General features: G+C 35.3%; 1 protein-coding gene across 11 annotated transcripts in view; it reads right to left on the bottom strand.

Moving 5' to 3' along the window:
• Positions 1-21,530, bottom strand: part of Snap91 (synaptosome associated protein 91) — a 133,937-nt gene that overhangs the window by 8,581 nt on the left and 103,826 nt on the right. For 8 of the 11 annotated variants that reach the window (XM_074078775.1, XM_074078758.1, XM_074078801.1 and 5 more), the window contains 4 exons: positions 13,109-13,243; positions 11,333-11,482; positions 7,824-7,854; positions 6,836-6,947 (listed from right to left, as the gene is read on the bottom strand). In XM_074078775.1, the coding sequence (XP_073934876.1) occupies positions 6,836-6,947; positions 7,824-7,854; positions 11,333-11,482; positions 13,109-13,243 (428 nt within the window). The remainder of the gene's footprint in view (positions 1-6,835; positions 6,948-7,823; positions 7,855-11,332; positions 11,483-13,108; positions 13,244-21,530) is intronic. The other 3 variants (XM_074078803.1, XM_074078793.1, XM_074078784.1) reach the window with 1 other exon arrangement.

Here is a 21,530-nt window from a genome sequence, read left to right as displayed (position 1 = left end):
ACTCCAGGTTCAACTTCTGGTTGCTAGGCAGGTGCTCTGCCACTTGAGTCACTCCACCAGCCCCCAGCAGTTTGTAGTCATACATCAAAATACCCTAGTACTTCCCCCTTGCTTAAAATTAATCCCACTGTAATACTTTAATTTTAGATTAACCTAATCTAAATTGTGCTAAAGAGCAATTATTTTTTGGTAGTACTGGGGTTTGAACTCAAGGATGTCTGATTGCTAGGCAGGCACTACCACCTGAGCTACATGTCTAGCCCTACAGCAAATCTTAATTTAAAAAAATACAGCAGTGATAGCAGCAAAAACAGCGGAATACGGAATTCCAAAAGTCTCATCAATAAAAGCAATGAAAAAAACAGGCAATAGAAGTCAGAATTGATGTTTTTGGGACTCTGGAAATTAACTAATAAACTGACAAAAAACTATGCAGCAATTCATGAAGTACTCATTGAAAAAAATCAGGTGGATCTTGGTCAGAACAATGAGCATTTTAAATTACCCTGGACCTATCCTCTGCTGTCCAGCTTAATGTATCCTTGAAAATGACATCACACATTCCCAATAAGAGTACAGAGGCACTGGAATACAGTTAATTCTTTGTTAGAATTATTGATATGATTATAATTATTAATTGTTGGGTTTGTGTGGGCTCCCTGAAAGACTGACTCAAAAGGCCATTTTTTATCTTACCTTACTGATAATACACTTAGTACTAAAGTCATTACCTGAAGACATTTGTAAAAAATATTTATGCAAATGTTTTCAGTATTACTGAATAAGGCAGAGGATAACATTTAGGGGGAAACAGCAGATTAAGCAAAAAGCTTGGGAGGAAAGACTACAAAATGAGATGGTTTGTGGATTTAGGGTTTGAAAATCTCAAACATACCCCTAAGTATTTAGAAGGCCATGCATGGCCAGTGAACATGTTCAGAAAATAATTGAAAAGGACTCATGCTCTCACATCTGGTTAACCTTGAGCTTCTGCACAAGCAGTAAATGAAGGCAAAGGAAGAGTTGTGAGCTACCGCTGAGTTTGAAGACAGCTCCCCCCCACACAAACCCTCTGCAAGGACTGGGGGATATGTTTGCTTCTAGAAGTTTAATAAATACCTACTCAATCATTAGCTGATCACTTAGCTAGAGGAACAGACTTCAATGGTCACCCCAAGACAAAACACAGTCTACAGAAATACTTCAGAATGGTTACCATACAAATACAGTTTAAGTATTCCTTACTGAAAATAATTGGGGCCAGTAGTATTTTGGTTTTTAGGTTTTAGAATATATACATACATAATGACATATCTTGGGGATGGGAATCCAAGTATAAACACAAAGTTCACTTATGTTTCATATACACTTTATACCCCTAATCTGTAGGTAACTTTATGTTTTAGTGTTACCAGTGTTTTGACTGCAACTCATCACATGAAGTCAGGTGTGGAATTTTCCACTTTCAGCATTATGTTGGGGCTCAAAAAATGTCAAATTTTGGAGCATTTTGAATTTCTGATTTTTAGATAAGGGATGTTCAACTTCTACTACAAAAAGTAGTAATGATAAACCTGGGTGTAGAATTGTTATATTATAATATTCAAAATGCCCCCAAATTTATGAGACATACAAAGAAACAAGAATGTATGGCATATACATAGAGGAAAATCTCAAATTAATAACCTAAAATTCCAACTGAAACCCAACAAGAGCAAGAAAAGCCTAAAATAAGCTGGACAAAATGGACATATGGACATAATAAAGATTATGATGGAGGTAAATGAAACAGAGAACAGAAAGGCAAGATAGGAGATCGCAGTAATGAAAAATTGTTTTTTTGCAAAAATCAACAAAAACAACAAATATTTAGCTAGACAAACCAAGAAAGAAATAGAGAAACTCAAAATTAGGAAAGAAAATAAGGCATTACTACCAACCTTACAGAAATAAAGAGGATTACAAGGAAATGTTATCAGTAATTAGATGCTAAAAAATTATATACTCTAGGTGAAAAGCTTAAATTCCTAGAAAGATACTAACCACAAAGCTACTCAACAATAATAGAAAAACTTAAACAGATTTATTACAAGTAAGGAAATGAGTCAGTAACAAAAAAAGAAACTTCTACCAAAGAAAAGCCCATGACTGCAGGCTAATATCCCTTATAAATATTAATGCAAAAAACCTCCACAAAACAGTAGCATACAAAATCCAGCAGTATGTTAAAGGATTATTTACCATAACCCAGTAGGGTTTATTGGAGGAATACAAAGTTGGATAAATATATGAAAAATTAATCAATGCAATATACCATATTAGCAAAATGAAAGAAAATACATAATGGTAGTGAATTCTTATAATTTTTATGTTGCATCAACAATTATTTCAGATATAGGTTCAATTTTCTCATACCTAGAAATTAGTCATACTTGACAGTTTCCAATTTTTTACCTCCTCCTAGTTCCTCAGTATGATCAATTCTGCTATCTGCCTCATACCACCACCATTTGGTGACCACCTCCACATGAGAGGGCGATATATATTCTACTTGACTCACTTCACTGATCCCCATAACCCAAGTAGACTGTGCAGATATATTGCACGACCCCCTCAGCGTGACTTCATGGAACTCATTCCTGTTTACTATTAACCCACTAATAAGAACTCTCAGGAAACCTGCTTAGGTAACATCCTAGTCCCTAAGAAAGGCTTTGGTACTCTTGCTCTCTTGTTCTCCAGCCACTGGTTAAGCCGTGTGTTGGGACAGATCCACTTTCCTGTTAGCCCTGAGAGGTATGTTACTCCCTCTTCTTTCAGATCTGAGAGTAATAAAATTTTTTTGTTATTTTGTACATCTTGTTATGCTGTCTCTTCCATATCTTATCTAATTGTCACACCTGAACCTAATTTCTTTCCAGGTCAAAGCTTTCCTAGAGAATGGCTATCTTGGTAGGAACAGACTGGCCATAGGTCAGAAAATACATTTATTCTGTTTGCCAGAATAAATGTTTCCATGAAAGACACATCTGGTCATGGATCAGACAATTAGGCATTAGGTTATTCATTAGGATAAAGAAGTATCCAGTGAAAGGCACACTGTAAACAACTAAACCACTTACCCTGAGTCCCACTAGAGTAGAACTAAAGATTATATCCATTCTCCTAAGAGAAATCTCAAGACCAAATAAGAGAAAATCACAATGATCATCTAAGTAGATGTAGTGCATTTGATAAAATCCAAAATACCCTTGGGTCAAGGGTGTAGTCCCCAGGTTGAGTGTTTGCCTAGAAAATATAAGGCCCTGGGCTTGATATCCAGTATCAAAAAAAAAAAAATCCAACACCTTTTTATGACAAAAAGTACTCAACAACTAGGAATATAGGGGAAATTCTTCAACCTGATACAAGGCATCTATCAAAAACTCACAGCTAATATCATATTTAGTGGGATGACTAAAAGCTTTCTCCCTAAGAACAAGAAAAGGATGTATTACAAGGTCTAGTTCAGGCAATTAGCAAGAAAATAGAAGAAATAGTATCCATGGAGAAAGGGGAAAAATAAGATTTTTAATAGATGGCATGATTTGTTTTTCAGAACTGAGGTTTGAATTCAGGGCTTTGTGCCACTTCAGCCACAACTTCCGTCCCTTTTGCTGTGGTTATTTTGGAGATAGGTGCTGTTTATTGTCCAGGGCAGCCTGGACCCCAGTCCTCCAGTTTACACTTCCCTCATAGCTGGAATGACAGGTACGTGCCACTGCATCCAGCTTTTCTTGCCTGAGATGGGTTCTGACAGACTTTTTGTCCAGCTGGTCTGGAAACATGATCTTCCCTATCTGAACCTAAAATATACATGAAATGCAACAGAATCAGAACAGTCAAACACCCTTGAAAACAAACAAATTTTAAGGACTCATACTTCCTGTTTTCAAAATGCAAAACAAAAGCTACATTAATCCAAACTGGCCTAAAGGACAGTTATCCAGTAAACATGACAGAATAAAAAGATTGGAAATAAACCTATAAATCTCTGACTAATTGATCTTTGATGAGGTTATCAAGACAATTAACGGAGAAGTGGTCTTTTCAACAAATGATTGGAGACAATAGGGTTTTATGCACAAAGTAATTAATTTGGACCCCTATCTTGTACCATAAAAAATGAGCTCAAAATAAGACAAAGATAATAGATAAAATAATAAAACTCCTAGACAGAACATAGGTAAAAAGCTTCAAGACTTGGATTAGGCAATGGTTTCTTATAACTATGACACCAAAAGCAAAAGCAATCAAAGAAAAAAATTAGATAAACTGGAGTTTATCAAAATTAAAAATTTCATTCACCAAAGGAAATGATCAAGAAAAGGAAAGGATAATGACCCTTTTATGTGTGTATATAATGTACTTCAATCATAAACCCACTTGAAAACGACTGCAAGAAAGATAAAAAAGGAGGGGGAGGTAAGAAAGTATTAAAGGGGGTAAACCTCATCAAAGTATGATATTATCACAATGAAAACCCCCCACATTATACAATTCATATGCTCAATAAATGCGGAAAAAAAGAAAATGAAAAGATAACACATAGAATGAGATTGAATATCTGCAAATCACATATCTAGTAAGTAGCTACTATCTAGAATATATAAAGATCTCTTAACACTCACAAACAATCCAATTATAAAATGGACAGACAATGTAGGATAGCAGAATAAGCTACCCCCAAATATGCCACATAGCACAGGATCACTTTGACCTTAAGGCAGTTGAAAAATACATTGCTCAATAATTCCTGCAAACTCATTGTATTTTGACTACTTTTTCTCTCTCATCGACTTAGGTCCTAATGATACAATTTATATCTGATAAACAGCTTACCACTTAGCCTGCTGAAATGATGGATAAAGGGCAAACCAGAAATAACATCTTTGTTGGTATTTTTCTTTTTTTTAAAAAATGTTTTACTGAGATAAAATTCATACAACATTTAAACTCATTTTAATAATTTTAAAGTGTGAAATTATCAACATTATCTAATCCCAAAATGTTTCTATCAGCCCAAAAAGAAACACAGTCACTTCCAACTTCTTTTTTCCCCCATTTCTGAGCATTTGGTAATTTATTCCCTGTTTCTGTGGACTTGCCTATTCTGGACATTTTATCTAAACAGAATCCTATAGTACTTAGTCCTTTGTATATGGCTTCTTCTACTTAGCATAGTAGAAGTGGATATTTATATTAATTTAACTTCCATGCATGTTTGTGTGGCAGGGGGTGCTGAGTCATGATTAAGAATTAATTCAGGCTGAATGAAACTCCATTGTGCATATATATACCACATTTTCTTAATCCATTCATCATTTTTGGGGCATCTGGGCTGCTTCCAAAACTTGGCTATTGTAAATATTACAATAATTGTAAAAATTATATTGTGGGCAAGTAAATGGATGGAACTGGAGAATTTAATGTTAAGCAAAGTAAGCCAAACTTAAAAAATCAAAGCCTGCATGTTTTCTCTCATATATGGAAGTTAGACCTGTAAATTAAATGTATATATGGAAACATATATTGAAAGACAGAACAAAATTGTATTAGTGAGTCTGTTGGAGGGAGCTACAGGAGGTGGGAGAGAGAAAGAAAATGTTAGAGAATGAAAAATACTGAAACAACCCATCTATATAGGAATATAATGCAATGTATACTAAGCTGTTGAATATTAGGGGAGCATGGCAATAGAGAATGAGTAAGTAATGGAGGGGAGGGCATTAATTTGATAAAAGCACAATATATACAGACCTGAAGTACCAAGGCGAAACCCCCTTGGACTATCAATATATACTTAATTTTAAAAAATGAAGGGTAGGAGGGAAAAATAAATCTTTTCTGGGGGTGGGTAACAGTGGGAGAGGGGTGGACACGGAAAGGGGGAATGAGGGTGTATATGGTGGATGTGTTTTGTGATGTCCATATATGAAAATAGAAAAATGAAAGCTGTTGAAATTGTTCTAAGAAGGGAGGGGGTGAAGAGGGACAATGATGGGGCAAATCCAACTAAGGTGTATTTTAAATACATATGTAAATACCACAACTATTATACAACATATAATAGGTACAACATATAATATGTACAGCTATTATATGCTAATAAAATCATTAAAAAATAAGAAATGATGGGAATATAAAGGGAAGAACTAATTCATGCAACAAGGAAAAGATGGTACCAAGAGAGCTTTAGAGATGGGTATGGTTTAAATAAGTGGAGGTGTTAGCAAAGGTGGAACTACAGATGGACTTGGGAAACAGTGATTCACCTAGTTTTGCTAAATATAGGCTTACATAGAAATTTAAAATATAGAAACAAATCTATTTAAACTATAGAAAAGATGATGTTAGTCTTGAGCAGAAATTAATAGGGTATTAAAACAAAACTTCACTTATATAATAGAAAACTGCCCAATCTTTCTGGTAAGAAAAAAAGTTTTCATTACTTATTAAGACAATCAGAAAATTTGGGCAAGAAATATGATAAAATTTATCATGATCAATGTTATTAAATGATTTGGAAAAAGTATTTCCATAATTTAAATACAGAAGCATAATCACTATTTCAAAATAATAAAAGTAAAATATAGGCCATAACCATTGATTTTATATTTAAAGTCAATAGAATTTTAAATATTTAACTATAAAGTCAATGGAATTTGCATTTCAGTAAATGATGCATCTTGCTTCTGCTTGTTCAATGCAGATGAAGAAGCACAATGTCAGCAGCTAAGGTAGGCAAAATGCACTGTGCTCAGCACACCTGAAACTGGCAAACTGCCACACGTACCAAAGGCGCGCTTGGTGGAACACCTGCTGACCATGTGGCAGGAGTTACTTTAGGTTGCCAGTTTGCTCCACCAGTCAGCTTTTTCTCTCCAGCATTCCACTGAAGATCTCCCCTAAAAAAAAATCAAGGCAAAATGAACAAATAATAAGAATTATTAAAAAAAAATGGTGTGTGTCCTCTTGGATTCTTTTATTTGGGTTTATCAGTAATAAGTTTGAGTCAAATTGTAATAAAGAGAGTATGTTAAAACTTCAGAGTTTTATACCTATGACACTGTAAAAACATTTGAAAACAATCAGAGTTTGGACCTCAATGATAATATGAATTTCCTATCACCTATAATGGAAAAATAGGCCAGAAAATTCAACTAAATTCCTCATTCAGCATAAAAATTCCAAATAATGTATCATTAATACTGTACACTTATATTTTGTTGAACTTAAGATGCATTGGTGATGGCACTTTGGGAGTCTTAAGAGGGTTCAACAGAAGGTTTCACACAATTATATCATGCCTACAACCTGACTGACATCGACTGTAAGACACCACCTACTATAAAGTACATCCCAATTTCAGTGATGAAACATACATCTAAGGAGAGGGTACATTCTTTATCACTTTTTACTGTTCTTCCTTAAAACTGATACTCCATGAAAGACTTTAAAAAAATAAATGTTAGCTAGGAATATTGTAATAAATTTAGAGTTTAAAGCTATTAAAATAGCCAAACCATAATCCCAAAATATTTCTAGATAGAACAGCAACAACCTTGGAGACTAAAATAGATTATTCCTTTTCACTGCAGAGCAAGAGTTTTGGAGTTTCAGTAGAACAACAACAATAAAAATTCAAAATGAAATAAGAAGCAACTTTTAAATTATTTGGCCTGAGAAAGAATAATACACTCCAATGAGTATAATGTTTGATAGTTTCAAATAAATATAAATACATTGTAAAAAGGAAACCAGATAGTTAAAAAAAAACTTACTTTTTTGATGTGGTACCAGAAATTCCAAGATCTATAAATGGATAAAAGAAAAAAGAATTTAAACCTTTTTATTCAGCTTATATACTATAATACTTAAGAAATAAAAGAATAAGAGTTTTAGAGAAAGTCTGTATTTTGCCTAGGAATATCTGCATTCAGTTATCAAAAAAGAACCTACAACTATAAATTTGTGGTTTTATTTTACAAGTTAGACTTAAGGATCACATTTTAACTTGATCCAGAAAAGTAATACATAGCAGGCTTGAGATTGCTGTCTGAGGCCCATTAGACTGGTGTCTGAGAACTTGACATTCTCTAGTCTGAGAACTTTACATTGATATAAAAGTTTCTCTAAATGATAAGTAATAATGATAATAATGAGAAATGGCTCACTGGGCCTAGACCGTATAAACAATGTGTGTTATGCTGACCATCTTTCTGCCTTCTGCAAATCTGGGATTTTGGTACATGCCAGGCAGAGATTACCCAATGGTCAGCCATCCTTGTATATGCTGAATGCTGAGACTCTAACGGGTTCCCTGAGCTGAAACATTTCTCACACATTGCTGCAGTTTTATTGCAGAAAGAATATAAGGAAGTCTGCACAGGGAATCTTCCAGAATTGCCTTGTATCGTTTCCCTTATGTTCCAGCTGTGTATCCTTACTATGCTGCTGTAATAAATCTCAGCTGTGGTAGATCTATGCACTGAGTCCCATGGCCCCTTCTGGGGAACAGCTGGTTTAATCACTGTGCTCTAATCTCAATTCACTTACTCATTTGGCAAAGATTTAATGAGTTTTACTAATGCCAGGCATAGTTGTAGGCACTTGGGACAAAACAGTGAAGAAAACTGTCAAAGATCCCTATCCTGAAGGAACTTGTATTCTAATTGTGTGAGCGAGGTTAGAAACAATGAAGTAATAAGAAGTTATGTATATGTATATACACATATACACATATACATATATACATATACACACACACTGAAAAATGAAAAGAAAGAACAGGGTAAGGAAGGCCAGAGGCGTGGCATGAGGGTGATGGGGTCTGATAGTATGAAATAGGGTGTTTGTGAAAAGACTCGTGGATGTGAGATTGTGCAATGGTGAGCAGAGATAATGGGGGTGGGGTGAGAGCTTTGTAGGCTGAGGTTGCAGTCAGTACTAAGACCCCAATCAAGTGCAGAATTAATTTTTTTAGAGGATGATGTTAGTATGCATTTCTTAATTAATTTATGCATTTCTTATCAAATCTTAGCATTACAAAACAGAATAGGGCCTATATTAGCTGAACACAAATACAGAAATCATTACACATAATTTTAGTGATGTTTTTAAAAAAAAAGACAGTGTCTTGCTATGCAATGTAGCCTCAACAGAAGTTTAGCTGCCACTGGGAAGTATTTTAAAAACATCTTTGGTGATGTATAACTAATATACTATAACATTCATCCTTTTACAGCATATAATTTGATGGGTTTCATATATTCAGAGTTGTACAATCATCAAGAAATTTTAGAACATTTTTATCACCACATGGTATACCCATTATCAGTTACTCCTCCTCCCTTGTCCCTCAGCCCCCAGCAGCCTCTAATCTACTTCCTGTCTCTGTGCATTTGCCTATTCTAGACACTTCTTTTATAAAAACAATCATATAATACGTGGTCTTTTGTGACTGGTTCCTTTCACTTAGCATAAGTCTTCATGGTACCCATGTTGTAGCATGTATCAGTACCTCATTCTCTTTAAACTTCAAATAATATTCCATTACATGGATATACCACTTTTCAATACTGATGGACTTTAGGATTATTTCCACCTTGGTGCTATTTCGAATAATAATGCTATGAACATTTTTGTACACGTTTTTGTGTGGATATCTATTTTCATTTATAATTCATATACCTAGGAGCAGATTTGCTATTTTTAACATTTGTGGACTTTTTAGACTTCTTTTCACAGAAATTACATTGTTACATTCTCACCAACAATGTGTGAGGGTTTCAATTTTTCCACATCCTCACCAGCACTTGTTATTTTTCTTTTCAACTATAGCCATCCCAGTGGATGTGACATGCTTTCTCACTGTGGGTTTGATTTGCACTACCCTGATGACTAATGATGCTCTAAACCTTTCATATATTTTTGTCATTTGTATATCTTTTGGGGGAGAAATATTTATTTAAGTCCTTTGCCAATTTTTAAATTGTGTTATTTATGTTTTTATTATTGAATTGTAAGTGTTCTTTATATATTCTGGATACAAGTCCCATATAAGATATATAATTTGAAATATTTTCTCCATTCTGGTGTTTTTTCACTTTCTTGATGGCATCACTTGTGCATACTTTAAAATTTTTTAATTAATTCCTGTTAATCTGTCCTCCACTTTGGTTGCCTATGTTCTAGGTATTATATCTAAAACACCATTTCCGAATCCAAGGTCTCAAAGATTTACATCTAAATTGTCTTCTAAGCGTTTCATAGTTTTATCTTTTATATTTACATCCTGGATTCACTTTAAAATGATTTTTGTGGATAGTACAAAAGAATTCCAACTTCATTCTTTTGCATTAGACTATCCAATTATCCCAAAATAAGTTTTTGAAAAGATTGTCTTTTCTCTCATTGAATTGCCTGGGCACCTTTGTCAAAACAGATTTGACTGTATCTGTGAGGATTTGTTTCTGGGGTCTTCATTCTATTCTGTTGATCTATAATGAATTCCACTGTTATGTCTTGATTACCACCTCCTTTACTCTCTCCTCTCTCTAGCCTCTAATTTCTTCGATGCTCTTTGAATTTGGCTGGCAATCTTCCGGCCCAGTGTCTTTCAGTGACTGCCTCCATTACCTGCAAATATTCTTCAGATAGCTACACAGTTTACTCCTTTACCTTCAAATCTTTGCTCAAATGTGTTACCTTCTTGGTGAGGTTTACTCCAACTCTCACCTGTGGCACTCCCAATTCCCCTTCACCTGTTCTGTGTTCTCTCCATGGTACTTATGACTTAACAAAATACAGAATATAATTATTTAAAAGTGTTTACTGTTTGTCTCTCTTTTCCTGAGGCCACAGAATATAAATTTTATCTATTTTATCACTGATTTATCTTTAATGCCTGTTAAGAATGCGTGGTACTCAATACATTTTGTTGAATGGCTGAAAGTCAAATTCTCCATTTGTAAACCCACTAAATTTAATATAATTTACTCTTATTTTCAAATGGTGGAGAATAAGTGCTTAGTATACATAATGTATTTGGCTTCATATCTGTGTAAGTTCCTTAGTTATGTCTTCACCAATTCAGATTAAAAATAACATACTTGTGAGACAAGGGAATAGCAACTGTTTACCTTCCAAGGATCTGCTCTGGGCAGAACACTAAGTATTTCTATCTACACCTTGATGCACTTACTCATAAGCAAAACCAGAAACAAAACGTGAAAAGATTAAAATATACAAATTCACATAGGTTTCAATTAAATAAAACTAGACTACTCACTGCCTACTAAGCTGGCAAGAGATGAATCTAGATCACTCCCAAGGGCTTTGTTGGCTGCCATCGCAGGGCTGGGTGGTACCATTGAGACAGGTGCAGGCTGCCCGGATGGTACCATAGTTGGCATCAGAAGATCACCTAGACCGTCAAACACTGGAAATCACATAGACTAGGTTCAGAATAATTGAAAAAAAAAAAGAAACCATATGCAGAATTAAAGAGACACATCTTTTGTCAAACTATGGAAACAAGTGCATATACATTCTTATAAAAGAAGGCATGTAATTTACATTTTTTGACTGTAACACCAAGAAGAACATGTCTACATATGCCTACTCAAAAAGTATAGAAACTCTAATGAACATGAACAAAGATGGGGGGAAAAGCTGGATAATGTACAGGATAGAGTGCTGGAGTAGGCTGCAAGTCAGCCACATGCCTTGCTAGCTGTATGATTTAGAGAAAGTTTTTTTTTTTTCTGAGATGTTCAGTTTTCTCATCTGTAAATGGGAAGAGTACCACTAATACATGGCTTTGTTGTGAAGAAGACCAAATGAAACAACATATGTCTACATGTTTATTATAACCCTTGCTTCTTCTAGGCACTCAATAAGTGGTAGCCATTGTTGCCAAAAACAATCACTAAAACACTTTTTGCTCAAAACATTAGTGACTTATAGAAAAGTCTAAATGATTTACTCTGAAAATCTAAGATGCTTACTCTTAAAGTAATTCTTAAATGAGAAAAGGATATTGAATATCCTAGTTTCCTGTGAAAGTATTATAAAAATACAACCTAATTTAATGGTCAGCACCTACTAATAAGTATCTGAAAATAGTTGATCATACTTTCGAAGTAACAATTTTGATTCTTTTTCCCTGTCATGGTAGCAATCACTTTTGTGTTTAACTTTAAGGGAGTATTTAAACTAAACAAAATTTGAAGTACTAAAAATCAAATGCTATCACTGATAGTTCCTGGTTGCCATATGATAAATACCACTTGTTCAGTTCCTAGGATACAGAAAAACTATTCAAAATGCAGACTCAGTATTTGTACAAGATATTGCAATATCTTATCTATATAAAAACTTTGTGGTCATTAAATTTTATCAAAAACTATGCATATCTATCATAAATACTACTATACAATAATTATAAAGCAAAAAAGTTGATTATAAATCAACTAGGCACTGGCAATAGAAGCAACCAAATTGTCAGGCAAGAGATATATTTAGGATGTTTCTGAAACACATTTAGTTACCAAAAACTCACCAATTGAAAATTTGTAGTAAGGACCCAGCATGGGAAGAGTAGAATGGAAGAGAATACAAACAAAATGACAGCAGTGATGAAAGGTTAAAGGCAGGCAAAGAATACTATTTGTGTTTCAACTTCGTAACACTGAGGGCCATGCGAGCTTTAGAGGGTGTAAGCAATAGCAGGAGAGTGTCCACATATTCAGATATGTACAAAGACTTAGTACAAAGTATTGTTTTCCCTTTACCATCTAAATTATGTGTATGTAAGCTCATGCAAATAGATGTGTGCATGTTAAGTTAGATTTCTGTTAAAAATTAAGAGCAGGAACAGAAATGATTGTAGGTTATTCTTAAAGCTACTAGAAATTTTACTTCTCATGGGATGAGAGACTTATTAACCTTTAAAACCAGGCTATCACTGAATGTTTGCTTATAAATTTCCTGAAAACATACCTTAGGTAGTATATTTTATTGTTGAAACAAATGAAAAGAATGTTTGAAATAATCAGTGCCTCACCTGATGGATCAAAGGAGCTGCTGCTAGAAGTTGAAGGTGTTGTTCCAAAAGCTGCCTCGAAATTGGGCTGTAGTAGGTTATTCTGAGCGGGAGTCACTGGCGATGAAGAAGGGGCCATGAAAGAACCCCCAAATCCTGAAAAAACATAGTTCCAGATAAACATAAGCAAAACCAACTTAAAGTGCATAAAGGTCATAAAAACAGAATCAGGAAAAGTTATAGAAAACCAAAAAGAAGTGAATGCATATAGATTAGCAATCAATGAAACCAAGGAAGCTTGTTTTCCAAATAGGCTTTTTGTCTTTTTCTTTTTTTGATTAGTATAAATTAATTGCACAAATGAGTTTCACTGTAGTATTTCTGTACATTCATGTAATGTGCTTTGGTCAGACTCACCCCTGTATTATTCTTCTACCTTCCTCTCCTCCCTCTGCTTTTAAGCAGTTCTTAGCAGGTTCCACTATGGTATTTTATACATATATGATGTACTTTGATCATGCTATCACCCTCTCTCCTCACTCACTGTTCTCCCCAGTCTCCCTTGAAAACGATTTTTAAGTGTGTTGATATGCCATGTATTAATGAGATTTCATTTAGTGAGATATAAGATAGCACACAAGAGTATATACACCTATTAAAACAACCGGTGGCATCTGACTCTGTTATGGTGATGAAGTACATAAAACACAGAAGGTATCAACAGGGTTAAAATTTAGATAATTACTCTCATTACATTGAACTTTTACACGTATTCAAATGACAATACCAAGAAACATTTAGTTGGCTTAGTACAGTAATAAAATACAAATGAGAAAAACATGCATTAAATCTTCCTTTAATATCTTTCAGGCATGTATCAGCCCAAGTGTAGGCCCTCCTGTCACTGCTTTCAGGATTCATAAAGTCACCCAGGGGGTGTCCCATTTTTAGTCTGTCCCTCCTCCAGTCCAGCCTCTGCAGTGCAGCCAGAGTGATCTTTCTGAGTAGAAAATGTTGACAAGGTTACTTCTCTAAAATCTTTCATTGGCTCCCCACAAATTAGCAAACTGCTGCTTCTGTCTTTGCCACTGACCCCTCCCTATCTCTGCAAACTAGGCTGCAGCTGTAATCCACCATTCCCAGTGCCACATGTCTGCTGTGGGAGGACTTCCTTGCCCTTGTACTGACTCCCACTGCTGCCAGCTGCACTCCTTACCCCCATACACACATCACTGTCCTCAGGACCCGGAGCACAGCAACATCCTACTCTTGTCATATGTCTTTATCTTTGTTTTTCCTGAACTTCAACCCCTGGGATGGCCTTCTGAGGTCAGCAGCTATGTCATTTTTTCTTTTTTTTTCACTAATATCTAACCAGTATACTGCCTAAAACACCAAATTTATGTTTATTGAATGAAGAACACTTTTGAGTATAAGGAAATATTAAAGATTACTGAAAAGTAACCAAACCCCAACTTAAATATTTATTACTTGAAGGTTAAAAGCAAATAATTTCTTTTGATTAACAGATGGAAACAGAAGCAGACGTTGCTCATTATTGCTTCTGTACAAAAATATGCAGCCTGTGAGAGAAGTGATTTCTTAGCAAGATACTAAATAATTATTTACAATAAAAGAACTTGTTTTTTACTACCTGAAGTTTTTCTTATACCCAGTTTTCAAATCTAGACACGTCTTTTCTCCACAACTTTCAAAAGCATAAAGTTTCAAAAATCGTGTTTACTTCCAATTTACAAAACCAACATATTAATTTTGAAAACAACTTCAACTAAAACTCTCCTATTATTTTCTAAAAGCAGATAGCAATAATGGCCAGATCATGGTATCCTTGGACACTAACATGGGTTTAGATCTTACCATATACATATATGAAAAAAATTGAAATTTGAAAAAAATTGTTACTTAATAGAAAAAAATTTTTTTTAAATTCACAGTGGTCATGTGAAGTGATTTTAGTATTTGGATGATAGTACTAGCATTGTAAATTTCATTTTTTCTTTTTTTTGGAATAGAGAAGTTTATTAAACATTTTTAAAGTGTATAATACAGTGGTTTTTAATGCTCACAAAGTTGTACAACCATTGGTAATATATAATTCCAGGATATTTTACTCATCCCCCACAGATACATTATAGTCATTAGCAGTCATTCCACCATCTTCTTTCTCCATAATCTTTGGCAACCTATTCTCTCTGGAATTGCAAATTTCTTTACTGAAGAAAAAAATATGCTCCAGATCAGTAGAACTGATAACATCATGAAGGAAAATGGACAGAATGACGTTTTTGAATGTTATTGTTTTGATTTCCCTGAGATTGGTGACTGTAAGTGCTTATTTTTTTCTGTAACATTATCCTACACCTGCAGTGGGATATGGCTGTGGATAACTGCTAATCCCCATGAAGTGCAGTCTTCTGGTTTAAGTGGATGTAGTAGAGATCGCTGCAGTTGACTCAGTTTCTTCTTCTGTTTTTATTACTGCTGTGCTGGGGTACATTGTGACATTTACAAAAGTTCTTACAACATATCATAGTCCAACTCACCCTCTCCATTATTCTTCTTTACGCCCCTCACCCCATTCCTGGAATAGTTTCAACAGGTCTCACTTTTTTCCATTTACATACATGAGTACACTTCTTCCCCTCGCCCCACCGCTGATCCACTCACCAGTTAGGACCTGTTTTGCCTTCCTATTCTCTGTTTTTGTAACGGAAAAATGATATTTTTGTGTGTTTAAGTTAACTTTACAGGGTGACATTTCCATGTATATATGTATTATAACATGAATTGGTTCATCCCTTCTATTTTTCTCCTTTCTACCTTAGTTCCCTTCTGGTGATTTCAACAGGTGAATATAGAATGAAATTCTATATTCACTCTTATGTAGGAAATACATCAACCCTATTCATCTTCTTTTTTTTTGGTTGTACTGGGTCTTGAACTCGGTGCCTTCACCTTGAGCCACTCCACCAGCCCTTTTTGTGAAGGGTTTTTCGAGATAGGGTCTCACAAACTATTTGCCAGGGCTGGCTTTGAATTGTGATCCTCCTGATCTTTGCCTCCTGAGCAGCTAGGATTATAGGCATGAGCCACTGGTGTCTGGCTTCCTATTCATTTTCTTAACTTCTTTCTTTTATCTTCCTTCTCTTGTATTTGACCTTGCCTTACTGTAACCTATTTTTCATAATATTGCTTGTATTTATATTGGGTCTATATTCCACATGAGAAAGAACATGCAGCCTTTGGTTTTCTGAGCCTGCCTAAATTCACTTAAGATGATGTTCTCCAGTTCCATCCATTTACCTGCAAATGACAAAATTTCATTCTTCTTGGTGGCTGAATAAAATTCTATTATAAGTAAATACCATCTTTTCTTAATCCATTCATCAGTAGTGGGGCATCTTGGCTGTTTCCATAGCTTAACTATTGTGAATAGTGCTGCAATAAACATGGGTGTGCAGGTGCCTTTATTATAACCTGACTTACATTCTTTTTGGGTATAGCCCAAGGACTGGTAATGCTGGATCAGATGGCAGTTCTATTTTTAGTTTTTTGAGGAGCTGCCATACTGTTTTCCATAGTGATTGTACTAATTTACATTCCCACCAGCAGTGCATGAGGGTAGCTTTTTCCTCACATTCTTGCCAACATTTGTTGTTATTTGTGTTCTTGATGACAGCCATTCTAGCAGGAGTGGGGTAGAATCTTAATGTGGTTTGATTTGCATTTCCGGTATGGCCAGGGATGTTAAGCATTTCTTTGTGTGTTTTTTGGCCATTTGAGTTCTTCATTGAAAAAGCTCTGTTCAGTTCATTTTCCCATTTCTTCATTGGGTCATTGATTTTTTGAGGAGTTTAGTTTTTTGAGCTCCCTGTATATTCTGGTTATCAGTCCCTTGTCTGATGCACAGCTAGCAAAGATTTTCTTCCATTCTGTGGGCAATCTCTTCAATTTAGAGACCATTACTTTTGTTGTGCAGAGGCTTTTTAATTTCATGTAGTCCCATTTGTGAATCATTTCTCTTAGTTGCTGAGCTGTTTGAGTTCTATTTAGAAAGTCATTGCTTACACCTATTAATTCCAATGTATTCCCTGCTCTTTCCTGCACTAGCTTCAAAGATTTGGGTTTTAATCCACTTTGAGTTGATACTTGCACAGGGTAAAAGATATGGATCTAAATTCAGTTTTCTGCATACAGATATCCAGTTTTCCCAGCAGCTTTTGTTGAAGAGGCCATCTTTTCTCCCTCGTATGTTTTGGGTGCCTTTGTCAAAAATCAGGTGGACATAGCTGTGTGGATTCATATGTAGGTCTTCTATTCTGTTCCACTGATCTTCCATCTATTTTTGTGCCAGTACCATGCTGTTCTTATTGCTATGGCTCTGTAGTATAGTTTGAAGTCAGGTATTGTGCTACCTCTGGTGTTGCTCTTTTGGCTCAGTATTGCCTTGGCTATTCATGGTCTTTTGTGCTTCCAAATGAACTTTAGGGTTGATTTTTCAATCTATTTTTTTCCAGTTTTTTTCCTTTATTGTTGCCATGGATGGGGGTACATTGTGGCATTTACACAAATTCTTACAAAGTATCAAATATATCATACATGAATTCACCTCCTCAACCATTCTCCTTTATCTCCTTCCCCACCGATTCCTGAAGAAGTTCAATAGGTATCATTTTTGCATTTACTTTTGTGTGTACACATTTTATTGCACCATATCCACCCTCATATCCCCTTTTTCCAACACCTCTCCCCTTCCTACTGATGCCAGCCCTCACCCCTGGGCAGGACTTGTTCTAGGAGAAAAAAAAGAAAAGATAAAATGAAAAACATGATATTTTAGCTTGAGATAAAGGTAGCAACATCTCTGTGATGAGTGTCATTAAAATTTTGATGAGGATTGCACTGATCATGTAGACAGCTTTTAGTAATATAGCTATTTTCACAATATTGATTCTGCCAATCCATGAACATGGGAGTTCTTTCCATCTTCTGTAGTCTTCTTCAAATTGCCCTCAATGATTTATAGTTTTCAGTGTAGATGTCTTTTGCTTCCTTTGTTAAGTTTATTCCTAGGTATTTTATTTTTTGAGGCTATTATAAATGGAATTATTTTCCTGTATTCTTTCTCAGTCTGTTCATTGTTGATATATAGCAAGGCTACTGAGTTTTGTAAATTGATTTTTATCCTGCTACTTTGCTGAAGCTCTTCAGGGTGTCTAGGAGTTTTGTGGGTCTTTTCGGTATAAGATCATGCCATTTGCAAATAGGGATAGTTTGACTTCTTCCTTTCCTATATGAATTCCTTTTGTTTCTTCTTGTCTTCTTGCTCTGGCTAGGAATTCCAAGATTATGTTGATTAAGAGTGGAGAGAGTAGACACCCTTTTGACTCAGCTTCTTAAAACTTGGCCAAGGAAAGAACAATATATTCTAGAATCACTGCATATTATCTTTGGCAAATGCTTTGGGATCATACAAGTCAATCCTATCATTCCCTGGTTGGTAGAAATATCTCAGAGAAGTTAATGAATATAGCCGAGGTTCAGTAGAAAGAAGAAAAAGTGTGCATTCACACAGGGCTCATCTGCTTAGTGCTAATGAAAAGTTGTTAGCACTTGAGGTAAGAGCATGTCCATAGGTGAATAAATAATACTGTTCCCCCAAAATATGAGTGCCTACTCCAAGAAAGCAACATAAGGCCAACATTGGCATGAGGCTCCCCAGTGCCGGACATTGGTCTAGGCACTGTTTTTAGGCTGAACCACATAAATTTCCTATATTTGACCATCATGATCCTACAAAAATAGTAATTTCATATGGTTCAAATTAAACATACATTAGCTCATTTAACCCTCAATGAGGTTCAATAGATGACAAAACTGGGGAGATTAAACAATTTACCCAGGGTCACATGATGAAAAATATCAGATCAAGGATTCCAGAGAAAAATCCTCCAGAGCCTGGGCTCCTTAAATGGCCTCTTCCTCTTCCCACATGTAGGAATCGGGTGGAGTTTATTCTTCCTATAGGTTCATAAACTTGATGAATGACATTTTTTTAATACTCTGTTCTTATTAAGTACATTCTCTCACAAACCTAGATAGTTATTGAGTGATGTAAAATGAGTTACTGATTATCTTAAAGAATAAAACATATGCTATACTCTAAATAATGCAGCAGGAAAATCATAGACATTAATGAGAAGTTTGGAAAACTTGTACTAAGTAACTGAAAAGTTTCACAGTCCTGGAATAGAACAGTGGATCGTTTTTGCAATACTAACTATGTGGGAGGTGTAAGTAGGATGATTGTGGTCTGAGGCTGGCCTTGGCAAAAAAGCGTGAGACTCTATCTGAAAAAATAACTAAAGAAGAAAGGGCTGGGGGTGTGACTTAAGTGGTAGAGCACTTGCCTAGCAAACACAGGCTCTGAGTTCAACAGCTAGTACTACAGAGCTGTTTTACACTGTAACTGAATATCCATCTATCTTCAGGGGCTTAGCCATTTGCAGACACACTGTCTTTTATCACCACAATGATTAGTCTTACAAATATATCTTTCTAAAGGGAAAGAGCCTATGTGTGTAATGAAGTCCTATTATTTCAGATATTAAACCTAAACATCATAATCTATCTAAGACATCATGTAACCTCAGTTGGGAGACTGAAATTTTAAAACTGTTGGTAGTTAAATATACTTGTGCACATATTCCCTGGCACATACATTTGTTCTACTATGTTTAAAAGAATATTGTTTCAATTATTCTCAGTGGCACAATCACAGTTGTTAATATATTCTACTTACTAAGATAGTTCTGAAATAGTATTTCTAGAAGTATTAGTCTTTAGTCTTAGAGCCTTTTGTCTGATACTTTTCAGTTTGATTCCTACCCCCCACAGGATAACACTTAATTGGTCCTCTGTAGATTTCCTCTGTTAGAGGGAGCTGTTAGTTTTAAGTTCCACACTGAACATTTTTGTACTTTCAGTTCAGTTCAAGGAAATCTGTGGCTCTGCTAACAAGTTATGTGTATAGATGGTTAACAGAAAGGATTCAAGATTGCAGAGGGCTTCATAAGCCAGGCCCATATTGTTCCCTTGCTTTGGAATTAAAGACAGGATGGAGCATTTGCCTATCCTGGCACAGATTTCTAGTGCAGTCACCCTGGAATTGTGTACTGTGGAAGAACACGGTTGTCCTGCTTGATGTCGACCTCAGAAGTTAGGCCTATCTTTTAAATGCACCTAATTTCCCTTAATATTCATTTTTCCCTTTGTCACCCAGGAATCTGTTTGTATCTTTTCAAACACTGGCAAATCTTGAATCAAGTTTGACAAGTTTGCTCTTTCTTATATAAAATAAATCCTTTTACTTACTATAAGCTTAACTATTGAGTTTTTAGGCAGTCTTTGAGATAATGGATAACATCTTTGTCCTACAAGTAATCTCAATGGTTTGGAGAGAATTTTTCTTTTACTCTTTCCCTGCTGACCACAATAACTGCCTTCTTCAAAATTTTCTTCAGTTTCACTACTGAGTATACTAAACAACTTGTAATTTTTACTCAAGGGGTAGAAGAAGTCTAAGATGATATGTCTACACACTTCATTTCTGGAACTGGTGTTATCTAATAGTTTCAGAACTAAATTTGAATGAAAGCCAACTGTGACAGATATGTCTGTTTTTAAAAGACTATCCACTTAGTCTTTCTCATGTTTTATATGACAATTTTTAATAAAGTTTTCTCCCTAATTTTAAAATGTTCTTTACTTTTAGTTGAAAATATCTAAAAAGCATTTCAACATTTTATTATGCCATCTATTTATTGCCTTCCCCTTAATATTTACATGTAAATGTACTCTCTCAAAAAGAATTTTAGGACTGCTGAGTGCAGTGGCTCACACTTGCAATTCTTGCTACTTGGGAGATGGAGATTGGGAGTATGGTGGATCCAGAACACCTGGAACAAAATGTTTGTGACACTCTATCTCAGACAGTAAAAAGCTAGGTGTGGTGGAATGCTCCTCTCATCTGAGCTACTCGGGAAGCAAAAATAGGAGGATCATGGTGCAGGATGGCCCAGATATAAATGCAAGGCCCTATTTGAAAAATAACCTAAAGCAAAAAGGGCTGGAGGCTGGCTCAGTAGCTAGAGCACCTGCCTTGCAACTACAAGGCCTGAGTTAAAGCCCCAGTGCCTCCAAAACCAAAACCAAACAAACCTCCCAAAACAAAAATAAAAACAATTTAGGGAAGATATAGCTCAGTGGTAGAGTGCAATGCTACGATCTCTGTCACCACAAAACAAACAAAAACAAAATGTAACCCTCTCACATGCGAAAAAAAAAAAAACCCAACAAATTAATTCTAGTTGGTACAAGGTAATAATTCTCAGTCCAATGACAGTCTAAACTTCCCATAATG

The sequence above is a fragment of the Castor canadensis genome, chromosome 1 (genome assembly GCF_047511655.1).
Source record: "Castor canadensis chromosome 1, mCasCan1.hap1v2, whole genome shotgun sequence".
Taxonomy (NCBI): Eukaryota; Metazoa; Chordata; class Mammalia; order Rodentia; family Castoridae; genus Castor; species Castor canadensis.
The sequence above is the reverse complement of the archived record's forward strand: the minus strand, read 5'-3'. Positions and strand labels throughout refer to the sequence as shown.